The sequence below is a fragment of the Rattus norvegicus genome, chromosome 2 (genome assembly GCF_021556685.1).
Source record: "Rattus norvegicus strain SHRSP/BbbUtx chromosome 2, alternate assembly SHRSP_T2T, whole genome shotgun sequence".
Lineage (NCBI taxonomy): Eukaryota > Metazoa > Chordata > Mammalia > Rodentia > Muridae > Rattus > Rattus norvegicus.
This window is the reverse complement of record NC_141535.1, coordinates 75,644,131-75,662,133: the sequence shown is the minus strand read 5'-3', so window position 1 is coordinate 75,662,133 and position 18,003 is coordinate 75,644,131. Positions and strand designations below refer to the sequence as shown.

The 18,003-nt window shown below is 35.1% G+C and overlaps 1 protein-coding gene across 12 annotated transcripts in view; it reads right to left on the bottom strand.

The window, feature by feature from the left end:
• The window catches only part of Cdh18 (cadherin 18), a 1,022,663-nt gene that overhangs the window by 20,444 nt on the left and 984,216 nt on the right, over positions 1 to 18,003 (bottom strand). For all 12 annotated transcript variants that reach the window (XM_087621794.1, XM_087621802.1, XM_087621796.1 and 9 more), the window contains 2 exons: positions 12,742 to 12,863; positions 3,147 to 3,264 (listed from right to left, as the gene is read on the bottom strand). In XM_087621794.1, the coding sequence (XP_087477920.1) occupies positions 3,147 to 3,264; positions 12,742 to 12,863 (240 nt within the window). The remainder of the gene's footprint in view (positions 1 to 3,146; positions 3,265 to 12,741; positions 12,864 to 18,003) is intronic.

Genomic DNA, 18,003 nt, shown 5'->3' with positions numbered 1-18,003 from the left:
AGAGACAGGAAACAGAGAGAGGGGAGAAGCCATGGCAGGTGATGTGTATTTACCGGTTGTTATTAATGTTCCTAAGGAATGGATAGTACCGGGCATTGTATGTTTAAGTGGGCAATTATATCTTTCCAATTGGATCTAAGATTATTGTGTTGTGTGTTCTTTTATGTGAGGGTTTGAGTGTAGGAAAGTATGCGGCTGGGATGTGTTTCCGCCAAGATATCTAGCAGATACCTTGGGCACCGCGGTACAGACCCTAGCGGGGCAAAAGACAGCTACTCTTTTTTACGTTTATATGTTTACAACAACCCACATACACATACATATATTTTTTTTATTAACGAATCACAAGTGGCGTATATGTTCTCATTGGATTTAGGTAAATGACAAACCAGCTACAGTAGAAGAGTCTATCTCTGTGGTCTTACAACATGTTAACATGCCATCATGTATGAATGCTCAAAGAGGACTTCATTCATTGCTTCTGAATGAAGACAAAAATATATTTTACATATATTCCAGTAAGCTGTATAAATTCTGACGCACATCAGTTATCCCTGGTATTATAGGATGAAAAGGGATGACGTGTGGGAGATTGGGTTCATGAAGATTGTATAGGGCAAAGAATCCATGATTGTCTTCTGAGACAAGCATCTTGATCAGGAAGTAGTATTTATAGAGTACAGTCCTGGTATAACTGATAAAAAATAGCATATTATCCCTCAATCTTAAAGTTTTGCCCAGTTATTACAAATAAATATGACTTCCTTCCCACAGTTGATTTTCTATGAAAAACTTTAAAGCACTCATTCCTAAGTCTTACTATGTTACATGTTTTAAGTTGTTGATTTCTCTATCTTCCTTTTAAGACAAGAAATGGAAACCTAGTTCCCATAGTCTATGAAGATTAAATCACTTCAATTTGTCTTACATGGCTCTTTTTAATATGATTTCCATATCTCTTTTTTAAATCCGTTTATAATTTTTCTTTTTATTGGTTATTTTATTTATTTACATTTCAAATGTTATCTCCCATCCCAGTTTCTCCTTCACAAGCCCCCATCCCCTCCTCCCTCCCCACTGCCTCTATGAGGGTATTCCCCCACCCACCCACACACTTCTGCCTCAGCAGCATTGTGTTTCCCTATTATGGGTCATCAAGTCTCCACAGAACCAAGGGGTCCCCTTCCCAGTGATGCCAGATAAGGCAAACCTCTGCTATATATCCAGATCTAGCCATGGGTACTTTTGTGTACTGTGTGGTTGGTAGTTTAGTTCCTGGGAGCTTTGGGGGTTCTGGTTGGTTGATATTGTTGTTGTTTTTTTTCATAGATGCTGACATCACTGGGTTCTTACCACTGCATCATCCTCATACTGGTTCAGTTGTACCCTTAGGCATATAAGACTTTCAACTTCCTGTCTAAATCACTTTGCCATTCTTCTCTTCTGACACTAAACTTTCATCTTCTTTAATTTGGTTTAAATATGCTGAAAACTTGATTCTAACTTCTAACTGCAGGGCAAGTAATGTCATATATAAGCACATCAACCACTGTCTTTATTCCTACTACCATTTCAGTGATGGTAGTTGTACTGGCTGGAGTTATCACACAGAAAGGAGCCTCCCTTGAGGAAATGACTCCATGACATCCATCTGTAAGTCATTTTCTCAATTAGTGATTGTGAGTGGTGCCATCTTGAACTGGTAGTCCTGGGTTATATAAGAAAGCAAGCTGAGCAAACGAGGAGAAATAAGCAGCATTCCTCCATGGCCTCTGCATCAGGTCCTGCCTCCCAGGTTCCTATCATCTGTGAGTCCTGACTTCCTTTGGTGATGGACAGCAATATGGAATTGTTCGCTGAATAACCCTTTCCTCCCCAACTTGCTTCTTGATCACGATGTTTTGTGCAGGAGTACAAACCCTGACTAAGACAGTAGTGGTGGGTTTTAGAAAGCACAGGAAATGGATCCTGAATCCACTACTGAAAAAAACAAAACAAAACAAACAAACAAACAAAAAAACACCCATTGTATAGAAACTGACATGGAACATGTCCAATTTACACCCATAGAATATATTAGATGATTTTCTATTTTCACAGGAAAATTCATTAGACTTATATGGCAATCTACAACATTAGTGTAGAAATTAAAAGAAAATATCACTGCTGTTCTTTGATAATATTTTTATGCCATTTTGTATACATATTTACTTTAATTATATAAACAGAGTATATACACACTTTACTGTGCTATTCATCACATTTTTCAGTTCTGCCCAGAGTTAATTGTGTGTTTTATGTTTGTTCCAAGTGTGTAGAGAAAGGATAACAGGCTCCCTATTAGACTGATGTACTTTTGTCATCCACCAGGACTCTGCCAAGTGGTAAATTGTAGACCATAGCACATTCAAACAATACACCAAAAGATTTGTAGGGCATGTGGGTGCTAATTAGGAAATTACATCTACTAATTATGTTACTAGTCCCCACAAAGAGCAAATAAGAGCCTTGTGGACAGGGAGTAATCAATGGACAGACCATGTAACCAAAGATACATTTTTCATAGTTACTAACTTTGCTAGAATCTGTTTCTCCATATAAGGCAGAAGATTAAACAAAAATAATTTTAAAATAATCTTACAATTATGCATATTTTCTGCCCATTTTTAGCAAATATGCATAAGAGGAGGAAACACATTTTGCACATCACTTCTTGATAGCTTTACTAATGTAGGATGATTTCAAACATGACATCTATCTAGCTTTCTGACCCTGTCTGGGTTGTATTTTTTTCACTTTTTCTAACTTAAATTTTTTTGCCTTTTTTCTGTTTCAAGAGTGATCATAAACACTTTTGACAGCTAAGATTTCTCTTAAAATTTGCCCATGAGCACATTGCATATGTATCTCTTGTTTAAAGGAACACTTCTGAGTAAATTCAATCACTGTTATTTGTACATATGGCTCAATTTTAAATAGAAGATATTCACAGATCATAACAGTAACATCACATTGAGTTTGAATGCCAATTGACAAGCTGTTCGTGTGTGTAGAAAACTGAAGCAAAACTAGGCATGCTTGCACCCTCTCAGTCATCTCAGTCAAAACAGGAAGCACATAAATCAAGAAGACATAAAGATGTTCACCTTCATTGTCCTTAAGTGTGAAATTTGGGTTCATGGGCAGGCGTTCATCAAGAAAAAAATTAAATCTTGGTCCATTGGCAAAGTCATCTTTATCAGTGGCAGTGATAGTGTGGATAACCTAAAGAAAAAACACACACTAACAGTAAGTTTAATTTGTTTATTCCCTTGATTTTAATTATACTGTCATTTTAGTCATTGTAATTAACAGATTTTAAAGACCTATTTTGCAAGTAAAGTATTTAAAAAACACATCAAAGAATCAATTAACTTGCTTTTTGGTTCAATTGGTTTTAGGAAAAGACATTTAGTTTAATTTATAAATACCCACGCTTTATTACATCATGGTACAAACATCTATTTTCTTTGTGAACCATGATATCTTGGGGCTTATTTTTATTATGACTCACAAAAGCTTGGGGATAACAGTCATAAAGTTTTGGTGACACTTACTGTTTTTGAAAACAGGAAGTACACTTGCATAAGTATAACCCTCCAGTGTCTGGGCAGCACAGTGTCCAGATAGAAGAGTGTTGCTGTGTAGGTTGGTCTCTGTATATTAATGTACGAACAATCGAGTCCCCCTTTTTAAGGATTTAAAAGAAACAAGAAATGACAGTGCAGGCCCTAAATTTCATGTGAGAGAAGACTGAGCTGTGAAATGCACAGTTCCTCTAACAGTGGTGCAGGCCACTGAGATCTCTCAGTGATTTACTGATGCAATTTGTCCTTGGTGGTGGCTCAGATACAGGAAGGAGTCCCAATTAGTATTAGCAACAAGATAAGGTAAATTACATGAAAAAAATGTGGTGGCAAAGGAGAGAATACAAATTCTAATTAGCTTGGCCAATCCTGCATTAAAAATAAATATTCAAACAAACAAAAATATATAATGTCTCTAATTTAAAATATTAGTGTTGAAATTGTTTGGGCTATTCACTTATATTTCTTTTTAAAAAAGAAAAAAACATGACACTAGAATCTATTAATGGAGTAGATTATTCAGAATGCAAAAAATAAGGTTTTTCCAATATCAATATCACAAGAGAAAAAACATAAAACTAATATGGTTTCTCCATTATCAAGATGTTTTACAAAACATGTAACACATTTAAAGAATAACACAGTGAAAAATCAAATTCCTCTCTATATACTGAGACCATTGACTGGTAAATGAAATAACTTAGAAAAAGCAGCAAGAAAAAGAACAAAACAATAAAACAATAGAATGCTCTAATATCCTGAGACAGTGTATAATAACACTAAGTGGCAGATTTCTTCTGCACATACTTGGGTCTCAATACACATCTCTGTCATCAATCATCAACCTCTGCAATCTCAGTGGGAAACTATTCCTCAGTCCCCACTCCTGAACTGTAGAGAAAGAAATTTCTATCTTCCTTTCCTAATTTATTTCGCTGTAAAGTATTTACTTTAGAGCTGAAAGTTCATCCTGTTGTTTTTCCTTTCCATTCCAAGTACAACTACTTCTCCAAATAGATCTCTTCTTCCCTTTTGACTTTTGACACCAAGTAGACAAATGGGCTGATAGAGAATCAAACCAATCTAACCATTTTTCTCCAATGTGCAAAGTGCTTCAAATAGAGTTCAAAATGTTGTGTCAACTGAGTAATACACTTGCATTCTGTGCACATCAGTTCTTAATATAATTTAAGTAAAAATCATGTCTGATTTTCAAATTAGTTTCAGGGTTAAAAACACTCAAACAATACACCTTATATCTCAGTGTCCCTCCCCCCCACGCCCACACACACACACACACACACACACACACACACACGAATGTACACCCCATGCATACATTTGTACACACATGGACCAATATGCATAAGTACATTTCCTTCATCATGTTTTCAAAACTAATCTTATACCCATGCTGTTCAGTTATTATGAATCTTTTGTTTTTAATCATAATGTTCCTGAAATATTTTATAACATTATGAATTATATGCAAACTACATCTTAATACAGTCTTTTTGAAGAGTTGTTAAAGACCAATTCATCTAGACCAACTCAGAAGTTTATCATAAGTTCACAGGGAGGGTAATATATTTTCTACCTTTTTAAAAATGAACTTATAAGAAAAGGTTCTTTTTAATCTTCTTAAAAACATGAGCAGCCACCCACACACTCTTGCCTTCCCACCCTGGAATTCCCTTACACTGCGGTCATGGAGCCTTCAGAGGACCAAGGGCCTCTCCTCCCATTGATGTCTAACAAGGCCATCCTCTACTACATGTGGGGCTGGAGGAATAGGTCCCTCCACGTGTAATCTTTGGTTGATGGTTTAGTCCCTGGAAGCTCTAGGATGTCTGTTCTGTTGGTGTTGTTCTTCCTATGGGGTTGCAAACCCCTGCAGCTCCTTCAGTCCTTTCTCTAACTCCTCCATTGGGGTCCCTGTGCTCAGTCCAATGGTTGGCTGTGAGCATTGCCTCTATATTTGTCAGGCTCTTACAGAACCTCACAGGAGACAGCTATAGCAGGCTCCTGTCAGCAAGCACTTCTTGGCATTCACAATAGTGTCTGTGTTCGGTTTTTTTGCATGGAATGGATCCCCAGGTGGGGCAGTCTCTGGATGGCCTTTCCTTCAGACTCTGCTCCACACTTTGACATTATGCCTAATGGATGCTGAGCTGTAGATAGAACTCAGGGTCCCATTGATGTTAGACAAACATCTACCAACAGACCCATATTCCTAGCTAAGAAATAGCTCTTAATGTTATCTACCTCTGAGTTTACCTTTAATGAATAGTAAAAAGGCCACAGAATATTTGATATGAATAAAAGAAAACTTTCATATTTAGGCAAATATAAATGTGGTATGGATTCACTATAGTTTAGGAATTGACTCTAAATCTCATGCATACCTGACTTTCATTTCAATGTGGTTTTCAATAAAATTACAAACAATATATTTTTCAGAAGTATAAACCATATTAACTTAGAGTATCCATGTGCTGCTATTTATAACAGTGTTTATTTTGACTTAGCTGCTGCTATTGTACTTGCTTAGAACTTGAAAAAGTATCACTATCTATCATAGAAACATCATGATATGTTTAGGTATTCAAAATGTCATAGGACTATATTCAACCTTATAAAGAAATTATAGGTGTAGGTATGAGTTCCTGCAAGGGAAACATAAACAGACTTCATAAAGTTTACTACTGAACTCAAAGTTTAAATATTATTGTATTTTAATTCGGAGACAAAATTTGTTAAATTCCATCAGAAATCCTGTTACCATGAGTTCAAGAATACAACAGAAGGGACAGAAAATCTAGGAGATGTTTTTCTATTATGGTCCAACTACGGAAGTCAAAATGGCCAATAATGGTTTGTTTAAATAAGTTGGAAATTATACTTAATTACTTAATTTTTTTCTCCAGAATGTTAAATTCACTCGAGTACCAGAGTTGAAAACATGTTCAACATCCATAAAATATTGAATTCCCAACAAAATGATCCAGCTGGAGACAACCACATTAAGTTAAAAAGTCTGTATCAAAGAGAAAATTATTACGTGTGTTTTCTCATTTTGAGTTTTACATTATTAAAATTTCTTTTAAAGTAGCTTTATTAGCTGGAAATATGATTTTCATCATATCCCTCCTTCACCCAAATCTTCATGAGTTCCAGGTTTAAAATGAGGTAAAGAAGTAAATAGTGTGGGTTGACAGTCAAGCGGAAGCCACCTAGAAGTATTAAGAGAACTTACAGGTAACAAAGGAAAAAAGTGATTAGTAGCTCTGTGTGGAGCATTAACTACAGCCTATTTCATACCAGTATGAAATCGGCCTTACGGAAGGAAGGAAGGAAGACAAAATGAAATACAAGACACCACATCATTACCAAAGCTAACAGGCTAGCAATGGAATGACGGGAGAGATGTCGCAAAGGTAATGACAAAGTGAACTTCTACATGCACAATCAGGGGACAGGGGAATAGTCTGAGTCAGAAATCCAGCCAAGATCAGTTTTCATAGGCAAAAATCACAGGAGTTGATAAAGTAATAACAACTTGTCATCATTTCTTCACACTCCTAGCAGTGTATAATTTTGACGATGAGTGAACATGTGTGTGCTGCACAATTAAGAGAAAACACACAGTATTTCTGAAATTTTAAATGATTTTTCAACCTAAAAAGTCAGTTATTTATACAATTAAAATATACACATGTACACAGTGGTTTGGAGTGGTGGCACGTGACATTTTTACTTCACAAGGTTCCAGGCTACCCACTGCTACAAAGTGAGACACTGTTTCAAGAGTAAAGCAAAACAATATACATATAGTGTAGTTTATATATTACCTATAATGTATATAATTAACTAGGTATATAATTTTTAAAATACAATAATATATGCAAATATAACTCATTATACATACTTTTATAATGTAATATATAAGTCTTGATAGTATATAAAATATATAAACATAAACTGTATATGTAAATATAGATGAACTATACACAAATACATAATTAATTATATATAATATATAGTTAATTATAATTGGCCTTAAATTTCTGATATATTCACTTATGAAGTGAATTATAAAGCAGTGGAAGTTTTCTGTTTCTTTAACATATTGGATTACATTACAAATAAATTACATTTTAGTATGATACATGTCTGAGTCTTAGAGATTGCAATTTGTAAGGAATAATTGATGATAATAAGTGTCCATCTCTGGGAATCTTTGCTTGTTTTTTTGTTTTTTTTTTTTTTACCTCCAGTTTTTTTCTTTTTTAATTGTGGTCTATGGAGAGATTTCATCGGCAGTGTGTATACTGCTCTTTTATAATTCATATTTACATAAAATCGTGTTGCTTACAGTCTCAGAAGATATTGACTACACTCACCCACACTAATTGCTTTGGCTCTGCTTACTTGAGTGATATGATTTTTTTCGTGTTTGTTTCCTATTTTTCTCTAATTTTGTTTATCTGTATACCGTTTTTGACACCTCAATCTGTATTCAGAAAGGAGATTGGCTCTGTGTAGAACAATGAACATTAATATCAAATGCTGTCTACCAATGTTATTAAAGGATGAGTGATGCTGTAATATTTTTCTTTTCTTGTGCTGTCGTGTCCTTTGAAAACAGTGCTGAGGATACACCGTTTGTATAAGCAATCCATTCAGTTAGAAAAATATAGAGTAGTCAGTGTTCCTGGAATACCTTTGAAAAATCAAACAAAGCAAAGCAAGACAAAATAAAACAACAAAAGCAACCTCTAAATTTTCAAGTCTTCCATAAAAGGATTTTTATTTAGTAATAGCATTCTATACAAATATTAGCTATTATAAATTTCTCTTTTTACTATTCTTGGTATTGTAGTGTGTTACATTATTTTTCTTATGATATACTCCTTCTATGGGCTTTTTTGTTTCTTTTGAAGGAGAAGGCTTAGCTCCATTTCATTCGTTTTTGTTCATATATAATTGTTCTTTTCTATGTCATGTAGATTAACCCATTCTTTTCTGCAGCACTGAACCTGAATGCTTATCCTACTCTTCCTTTTATTTTTTCTATAATACAAATTTGAAGTTAAATATTTTTCATTTACTGTGGAATAATTTCTACATATTTTATAGGGTTTATGTGCACTCCCTTTCTAATTTAATATTCTCATTAATTTTAATATTATTTTTATGAGGAATAAACACTTTTAGTAATATATACCGGATGTTATTTTTAGAATACATTTTTTAGTTTCATCAGAGATAATCATGAGAACTATGTTTTTCTAATATTTAATTTTTTTTATTTAGCCAGTAGTAAAACTTTGGTAAATATCTTGCAAAGAGTTGATAACATGTATGTCATGATACATATTGATAACAGAGTTGATAATATGTCATGAGAGTGGTATATTTCTCATTATATGAAACATTGCAGTCACAATGCTTTATTTTCAATACTATTGCCAAACTTGTACGTGAGCATAGTATCCATTGCTGAGATATATCTCATGACTACCATGTGATCTGTTTATTTCTGTTTATAATTTTGTATGTATTTCTTCTCACATTTAAAACAATGTATATCGAAATCTAACACAAAGTTCTACTTTGTGTACAAATTTTATAGTGATAATGAAATATGCCTCTGTAGATCATATATTTTATTCGCTAAAGTTTATTTTTTCTTTGATTGCACACACACACACACACGCACACACACACACACAATGCACGACGGACATGCACACACACTTATCTATGTTTTGACTTTTTTATAATTTTCCATATTTATTATAAAGTGGGTTTATGAAACTGTTGTAAAAAATCTTATTCATGTATTTCAGTGGAATTTCTTTAGGCAACAAAGCTGTTTATATACTGAACCTAAAACATATCCTGACAGCAAGTACTCTATCACTAATAACTTAGTTGGCTTTATACAGAAGCTGGCTACCTCATATTTTGAGAATAGTATGGCTATTTTTTTCTCTTTGCTTTGAACAGTTTTGTTTTTTGTTTTATGGGATTTTCTTGAACTCATTACTGAGAAAGATGTTATTGAATATATAATTTATGGCTGTTTCCATCATATTGCTGATTTGAAAGTTACCTTTTTATCCTTAGTTTTACATTTCTGATGAAGCATCAGCTTATAGTATTATTCTTCCTTTGACTTTGTTGTGTATACATTATTACATTCCTCTTTAATAAATGGAGGACCATTTATAGTTATACAAATTTACAGATGAATATTTTATGCATGTATTTTTCTCTTTCCCTTAAAAGTGAGACGTTAGATAACAATGTCACCACACATGTTTTAGAATTATAAGGACCTGATGCAGAACATTTCTATAATCTTAAACATACTTCACAATTAGTTCACATTAGTTGTGTTTTCTGATTCTATATTCCTGTGAGTGTAAAACTTGTCTGCTTTAGACTGAACAGAATTATCCTCCTTTTGGTGTTAAAAAGGCATAAACAGTGTTTAAGTTCAGGAAATACTATTGATATTCCTTTATATCCACATTGAAGAACAAGTATCATTTCTTTCTAAGTGTCAAATATTTTAACTAATTTTGAATAATGAATTCATTTTGATGAAGCCATGTAGCACTAAGTTTGTTTGACACAGGACCTTGACATTTTTTTCCTTCCTGGATTTACCTGTACGTGACAACTATAAAGGCAGGCTCCAAGAATGCATATTCTCTAACCATGTCTCTTTAAGTGTAAATAACACCCATATATGTAACTATCAGCCCAATCTGCTGAAAGCACTGACGTGCCTCAGCTGATTCCACTGACTGAGACAACTGTTTTGCTGTATGAAACAGAAGTTCATTTCACACAGTAGAAAAAGTAAGCAATTGACTTTGTAGAGAAAGGCCATATGGCAAGAAGTTAGGAATTGAATCTCAAAATATGAGGAGGTCTTACATACGAAAACTCCTGGAATTCTCCAGTGTAATGCTTATGTGAAATTGAGGCTACAAACAGTTCTGGGAGAATCATTCAATTCCAATGCCTTGGCTGAGAACAAGAATGCTATCACACAGACAGTCTGGTGGTCTGTAAGAAGACCGTAGTAACGAACTATAGAAATGATCCCTGAAAGAAATGTTCAACATCTTTAGTCATAAGGGAAATGCAAATCAAAACAACCCTGAGATTTCACCTCACACCAGTGAGAATGGCTAAGATCAAAAACTCAGGTGACAGCAGATGCTGGCGAGGATGCGGAGAAAGAGGAACACTCCTCCATTGTTGGTGGGATTGCAGACTGGTACAACCATTCTGGAAATCAGTCTGGAGGTTCCTCAGAAAATTGGACATTGAACTGCCTGAGGATCCACCTATACCTCTCTTGGGCATATACCCAAAAGATGCCCCAACATATAAAAAAGACACGTGCTCCACTATGTTCATTGCAGCCTTATTTATAATAGCCAGAAGCTGGAAGGAACCCAGATGCCCTTCAACAGAGGAATGGATACAGAAAATGTGGTACATCTACACAATGGAATATTACTCAGCTATCAAAAACAACGACTTTATGAAATTCGTAGGCAAATGGTTGAAACTGGAAAACATCATCCTGAGTGAGCTAACCCAATCACAGAAAGACATACATGGTATGCACTCATTGATAAGTGGCTATTAGCCCAAATGGTTGAATTACCCTAGATGCCTAGAACAAATGAAACTCAAGACGGATAATCAAAATGTGAATGCTTCACTCCTTCTTTAAAAGGGGAACAAGAATACCCTTGGCAGGGAAGAGAGAGGCAAAGATTAAAACAGAGACTGAAGGAACACCCATTCAGAGCCTGCCCCACATGTGGCCCATACGTATACAGCCACCCAATTAGACAAGATGGATGAAGCAAAGAAGTGCAGATCGACAGGAGCCGGATGTAGAGCGCTCCTGAGAGACACAGCCAGAATACAGCAAATACAGAGGCGAATGCCAGCAGCAAACCACTGAACTGAAAATTGGACCCCCGTTGAAGGAATCAGAGAAAGAACTGGAAGAGCTTGAAGGGGCTCGAGACTCCATATGTACAACAATGCCAAGCAACCAGAGCTTCCAGGGACTAAGCCACTACCTAAAGACTATACATGGACTGACCCTGGACTCTAACCTCATATGTAGCAATGAATATCCTAGTAAGAGCACCAGTGGAAGGGGAAGCCCTGGGTCCTGCTAAGACTGAACCCCCAGTGAACTAAACTGGTGGGGGGAGGGCGGCAATGGGGGGAGGGTTGGGAGGGGAACACCCATAAAGAAGGGGAGGGGGGAGGGGGATGTTTGCCCGGATACCGGGAAAGGGAATAACACTCGAAATGTATAAAAGAAATACTCAAGTTAATAAAAAAAAAAAAGAAGACCGTAGTAAGCCATACATTAGTTTGGATGAGCCGCAACAACCAAGGCAATCCTTGCACTTTGGTTTGGTTGTGAGTTACACCTCTTTAGTTATGCACACGCGATGAATGCTCATTCCCCACTGGTTCATTGGACTCTGAGACTTGTATTTCTTTTAATGAAGCCATGGTTTATTCAGTCTCTCTCCCTGTCTGTCCTTTATTTATTCTCCCTGTAATATATTGCTTAGAGGATTTTCACAATACACACGCACACACACACACACTCACACAAATACACACACACATACACACGCATGCACATACCTTTCATCATCACTATTTCATATGTGTCACTTCTTTATAGTGTCCCAAAAGTGATATGATCTCAATTCTCCTCCCAGATATGGCCTTTAAGCTTCCTCAGACCATGAGAGGACCCTGCTTCTCCCTGAGTGTAGGTCCATACTTAGACCATTTAGTACAATTTTATTGGCATGATGAATGGATCACACCTAAATGAGGTCATTGTTCTGAATTGCATTGCGATTTGGGGAAAATTCATTTTCCAGGACTCATAAAACGTATCTATTTTGTACTTAAAACCTTACAAAATTATTGCCACTGAGCATAAAAATGACACAGAAGGATTTGGAGGATAATAGCTAACAATAATGGAGGTAAAGCTGCTTATTTCTCTTCCATTCAGATGGTAGGAAGAAGAGAATTAACTTACCTGACCAGGCTTAGAATTCTCACAGACAACAATATCATATTCCCTGGCAAGTTCGGGTGGATTGTCATTGACATCCAGAACTCTAATACCCACGGAGACATGGCTCAGCAAATCAGGATTGTCTGCAAAACACACAGGGATGGATTTAGTATTTCAACACACACTTTAGAGACTTGGCTTACAATAAATCTCCTTAATGCTGTGGCTTGCCTCTAGCTCTGAATGCAATAACAGGACTGTTGGCAAATGACAACTTTATGAACATTGTCCCTGTTAGAACTCATTAGCTTAGAGAAAAATGAAAAATGAACATCAGGGCTTGACATGAATACCAAAATGTTATTTTTTATATCAAGAAAATTACATATTATTCAGGAACTGGAGTGGAAGAAAGTTATCAAAACTCTTTGTAAGCTTTCAGAGCCTGAGGGATGAACAATTGGCTTCAGCAATACCTCAAGAGCATAGCAGTTGCTAACAAACCTAAAACCAACAAACAGAATTTTACAATCAAACAAACATAAAACAATTTGTAAAATCTTCAAGGTCCAAATTGTAAGTAAACTAAACTAATAGTAAGGGAGTGATTCATTGTAGTTATTGTTGTTGTAGGGGACTCTGGGTAGTTTATAATAAATATGTTTAATGTCAATAACAATTTAGAATGGAATTTTCATGTAAAATATATTTAAAAACATTCAATTTTATGAAATGTGTTTAAAACATAGTCTTCACATTTTTCTATAAGCTCACTAACCCTATGATGGAGGATAATAGAAAATCAAATTTGCCTTTTTTCTTTTTCATTTCACGAAGCCTTGTAGAAAAGTAAAACCTCATTGTATTTAGCTGTCTTGTTCTTGATCTACCTGTGTTTCTCACTTTCTGGTTGTTATTATGTCTTTATGAGTAGATCAAGAAAATTATACTTTAAGATTTTGCTTGTTAGATTATGTAAATTTGGGGAGATCTGTTGATACACACCATGCAATGGCAACAAAACAAAGCCAAACAAAGAGAAACTACCCATATTTTACAAATTAAGTATTTGAACGCTCATGAAGATGTTAGCAATCCTGTAAATTCCAGATGCAAATCTCAATGTCCAATATCCAACCCTTTTACATTATCACATGTTAAATCATTTACAAAATCCATGCTCAAGGAAAACAGTGCCAACTTCAAACCGAGATATATTTGTATTGAGTGCTCAGGAATCTCATAATTCTTTATTGGATTGCATTTATAGGTTATGTCCACATGCAGCTCTCAAGCTAAGGATGAGACACATTTATAAGGAAATAAACAACAACAACAATAACAACAACAACAACAACAACAACAACAACAACAACAACAACTCTTGGAGGAGTGAGCTGATTTGCCACAATCCATAACACAGTCCAATATTAATGGAAGCCAGGGAAAGAACTGAAGCCGGGAACAGAAACAGAGGGCATGGATGGGTACTGCTGTCTAGCTTTTTCCAGATATTTTCTCAGTCTGCTTTCATACACAACCCAGGGACACATTCCCCGTGCTGGCATTGTCACAGTTGGCTAAGACCTTCCAAGTCAGTCAAGAAAAGGTCCTACAGATTTTCCTCACAGCATCTGACAGGAGCATTTTTGCATTTTTGTTGTTGTTGTTGTTGTTATGATTTCTCTTTCCAGATAACTGTAGCTTGTTTCATGGTGACAAATCAGTAAGCAGACCAGTGATAACTACTCTTAAATAAATAGAAGATTTCTCAAGATTGAAAACTAATTAGAGAGCACACTTTACCACTCAACATGGAAACAGAAAACAAGAAATAAATGCATTCTAGTGACATTCTAGTGGCAAACTAAATTGAAGAATATTTAACATAAAATATTCTTAATGATGAAAATTAACAAAACCAATTAATCACAGATAAAGAAACATTAAAAGTAAATCTAACAAAGCACTTTGGAGCTCTATATTCAGAAAGTTTTATTGAATTTTATTGAAGAACTAACATAATTAATATCACTATTATGTCTGTGCTTAAGGAGAGAAAAATAACATAAGCAAAACTTTTCATATTGATGTGTGGATTCACTATAATTAAATATAGGCCCTTGAAAGCTTCCCATAAAAACTGATTTTTGATTCTAAAATTCATAAACACAAAGGCTAGTCAGCCTTTTAGGGGGAAAATACCATAAAGAGACTTGATATATGACTTATTGAAGCTCTTTTGTCATAGTAAACCTAGGTACTATGGCAGTGTACAGAACACAGCCAAAGAGAAACAGAAAACAGAGCACAGGGGACTGAGGACGCTGACAGGTTTTGTAGGAAACCCCATGGATGGGGAAATGTCCATCAAAACGAGATTTCATTCTACTTGGTGTCCTCATAACAATGAGAAAAATAATGTTAACACTAATATGTATTACAATGAGAAATTATAATTATTTAATGCTGACCAGTTTTACATGCTACCTTTAAACATCTTTTGAGGGACATAAATGTGTAGCCTCAAATTACACATAAATTTTGAAAAGAATATTAACATGAATATATGATTAAGGTAAAAATTTTCAAAACCAGGAATATATAACAGTCATGAATGTAACAGTCACAAGCTTGAAGTCTGGGGATTGTGTCACCATATCACTTCTTCCCATATGTGACAAAAGACCTGTTTCTCAACCTCTCCTCCATGGGAGAGGCATTTGCACTACAGAGAGGAAAAAAATAACAACACAATACAAAAATTAATTTAAGAACTAAAATTAACATCAAAAATCCAATATCATTGAGTGGATGGTGGTTTGTCAAAATACACTAGCACTCTATGCAGACTACATTGACATTTCATTCTACTGTTGCCAAAACTTATGCAAGAATAAAGTTAACCCACAGATAATTTTTGGATCTATATTTTTCTAGCAAACATCTAGTGATTTTCATGGATATATGCAGAGTACATTTCTTTTATACATAAACCATCAGGACAGCTAATGACATTTTCAAAAGAAAAAAATAGGATTCAAACAACAGATGAATAAAGGCAGTAAGTACTGTGTGTTTATATCATAGGAAATAAAAATGAATAGCAACATGTCTGTATGCATGTGCAAACTAGTGTAGAGGTAAAACACAGACTAAATAATTTTCTCGGAAATGTCAGAAGTATATATCTCCATACAATAAACATTATGTCTTACAGGAAAAGCTCAAATAATAAAAGGAAATATATATCTTTTAGGACAAAGCTCTTAGCAGGAACATTACTGTTTGCTTAAGGATAATTTAAAGGTGAATTGTGTATGAGAATACATGTTTCTGTGAATGTGTGTGGGTGTTTGCATGATCATATGCATGTGTTTCTCATGTGTTAAAGGGTATGTGCGGAGGTCTGAAAACAATTATAGGGGTCAGTTCTCTCCTTCTGCCACGTGAGACTAGGGATGAAATTCAAGCCACATGGGACTAGGGATAAAGTTCGACCCATCAGGCTTCAGAGCAGGCATCTTCACTGGTTCAGCCTTCAGGCGGTCCTGTCTAAATTAATTCTTAAATGGAGATGCTTGTTTAAAATATATTCACCATTATTCTATGTAATGTCTTTTGTGAAGATTTAGAGGTCACACTAAGTTTATTAGAACAATATAAAACATATTAAATCCAATACAGCTAATAGTTTCCTACAATTCATTCATGTCATTACCAAGAGCTATTATTTTATCCTCCTTACACAGTGAAAGATAAGCTGATATGTGTATATTATTCTAAGTATATTATATAACTAGAGATAAAATAAATAATTATGTTATTTAAAGGCTGGCTTAAATTCATATGTATTTAATGTGTGTGTATGTGTGTGTGTGTATGTGTGCGTGTGTGTGTGTATGTGTCTCTGTGTGTGTCTGAATGTGTGTGTGTGTGTATTTGTGTATGTGTATGTGTGTGTCTGTGTGTGTGTAGCCAAGCTGTTTTCTTCTAGCACCAGGCTACCCTGATACTTGTCATGGAAGCTAGTTTGGCTTTATACACAATATTTTTCCCTTTGCCTTCTGAGAATACTCTAGACATGTGAAATGCTTATTTTATATACTAAATTCTGAGAGTCAAAGTAAAATAAGGATACAGCCTTTGTTTGAAACACAATCGGAATGTTGCTCTATGCTGTATTATTTTATTCTTACTTTAAAATTAGTATTTTAATCCTTTTAATATTTTAAATAAAGTGCATTATTATCAGAGATACTTCAGTACTATTTCAGGAATTCTACCACGCTTGGAGATTTGTAAATTTGCTACTTATAGGCTTTAATTGAGTTTTCTTATAAGAAGCAGTTGGGGCATCATGAAAATAGTATATCCATGACCATGGGAACAAAGCAGAATGGACAGGTTATTCATGACAATGCAGAAATTAGAAAAGAAAGTATATAATGCTGCAAATTCTGTGGTTGTACCTGTACTGTGCTTTCATTGTATGCAAATGATTCATGCCATCAGTGTCACCCTTAATCACATACACATCTTCTTAGGTTCACACATTATAGCTGGTCTAGAACTCACTTTGTGGACCAGAATAGCCTTCGTTTCATACCCATACCTGTCAGTGCTACCAAAGTGCTAGGATTAATGATATATACTACCTTGAGTAGTTCAGTAAAAAGTTTATATCTTTAGTAAAAACAAATTGCCTATTATGAAAAACAAATTCAATACATTAAAATCACAGTCATATTTGTCTGATTTCCATAAATACAATGAACAGAAAGATGGGCTTATACATTGCATTTGAAGTTTAACAGAGTTTTTTATTTTGTTGTTGTTGTTGTTGGTGGTGGTGGTGGTGGTGGTGGTGGTGGTGGTGGTGGTGGTGGTGGGTTTTGTTTGCTTGTTCTTTGACTTATTATTTGTTTGTTTTTGAGACAGAGTTAGTACTTCAGGCTGGGCTGTGGCATGTAGCAGAGGATTACTGTGAACTTCTGATAGCTCTCCTACCACCTGCTGATAGTTAATATTATGGGCCAATGCAAACTCAGTATTTTGCTGTCCTGGAGAATCAAATGCAGGTATGTGAATACGACAGGAAGAAGTTCCTCCTTGATCTAGTTTCCTAGCCTTCAGCTATAGATTGATTAACTTTCTTATAGCAGAGTTATCATGAAGCTCAAGGTGTAGTCATGCTGGTCTGGTAAGCCTTGTGCTTTTGGTAGTACTCCTTTCTTCTTCTCTTAAGGGTTGGGATAATAACAACAGGCATTAGCCAGGATG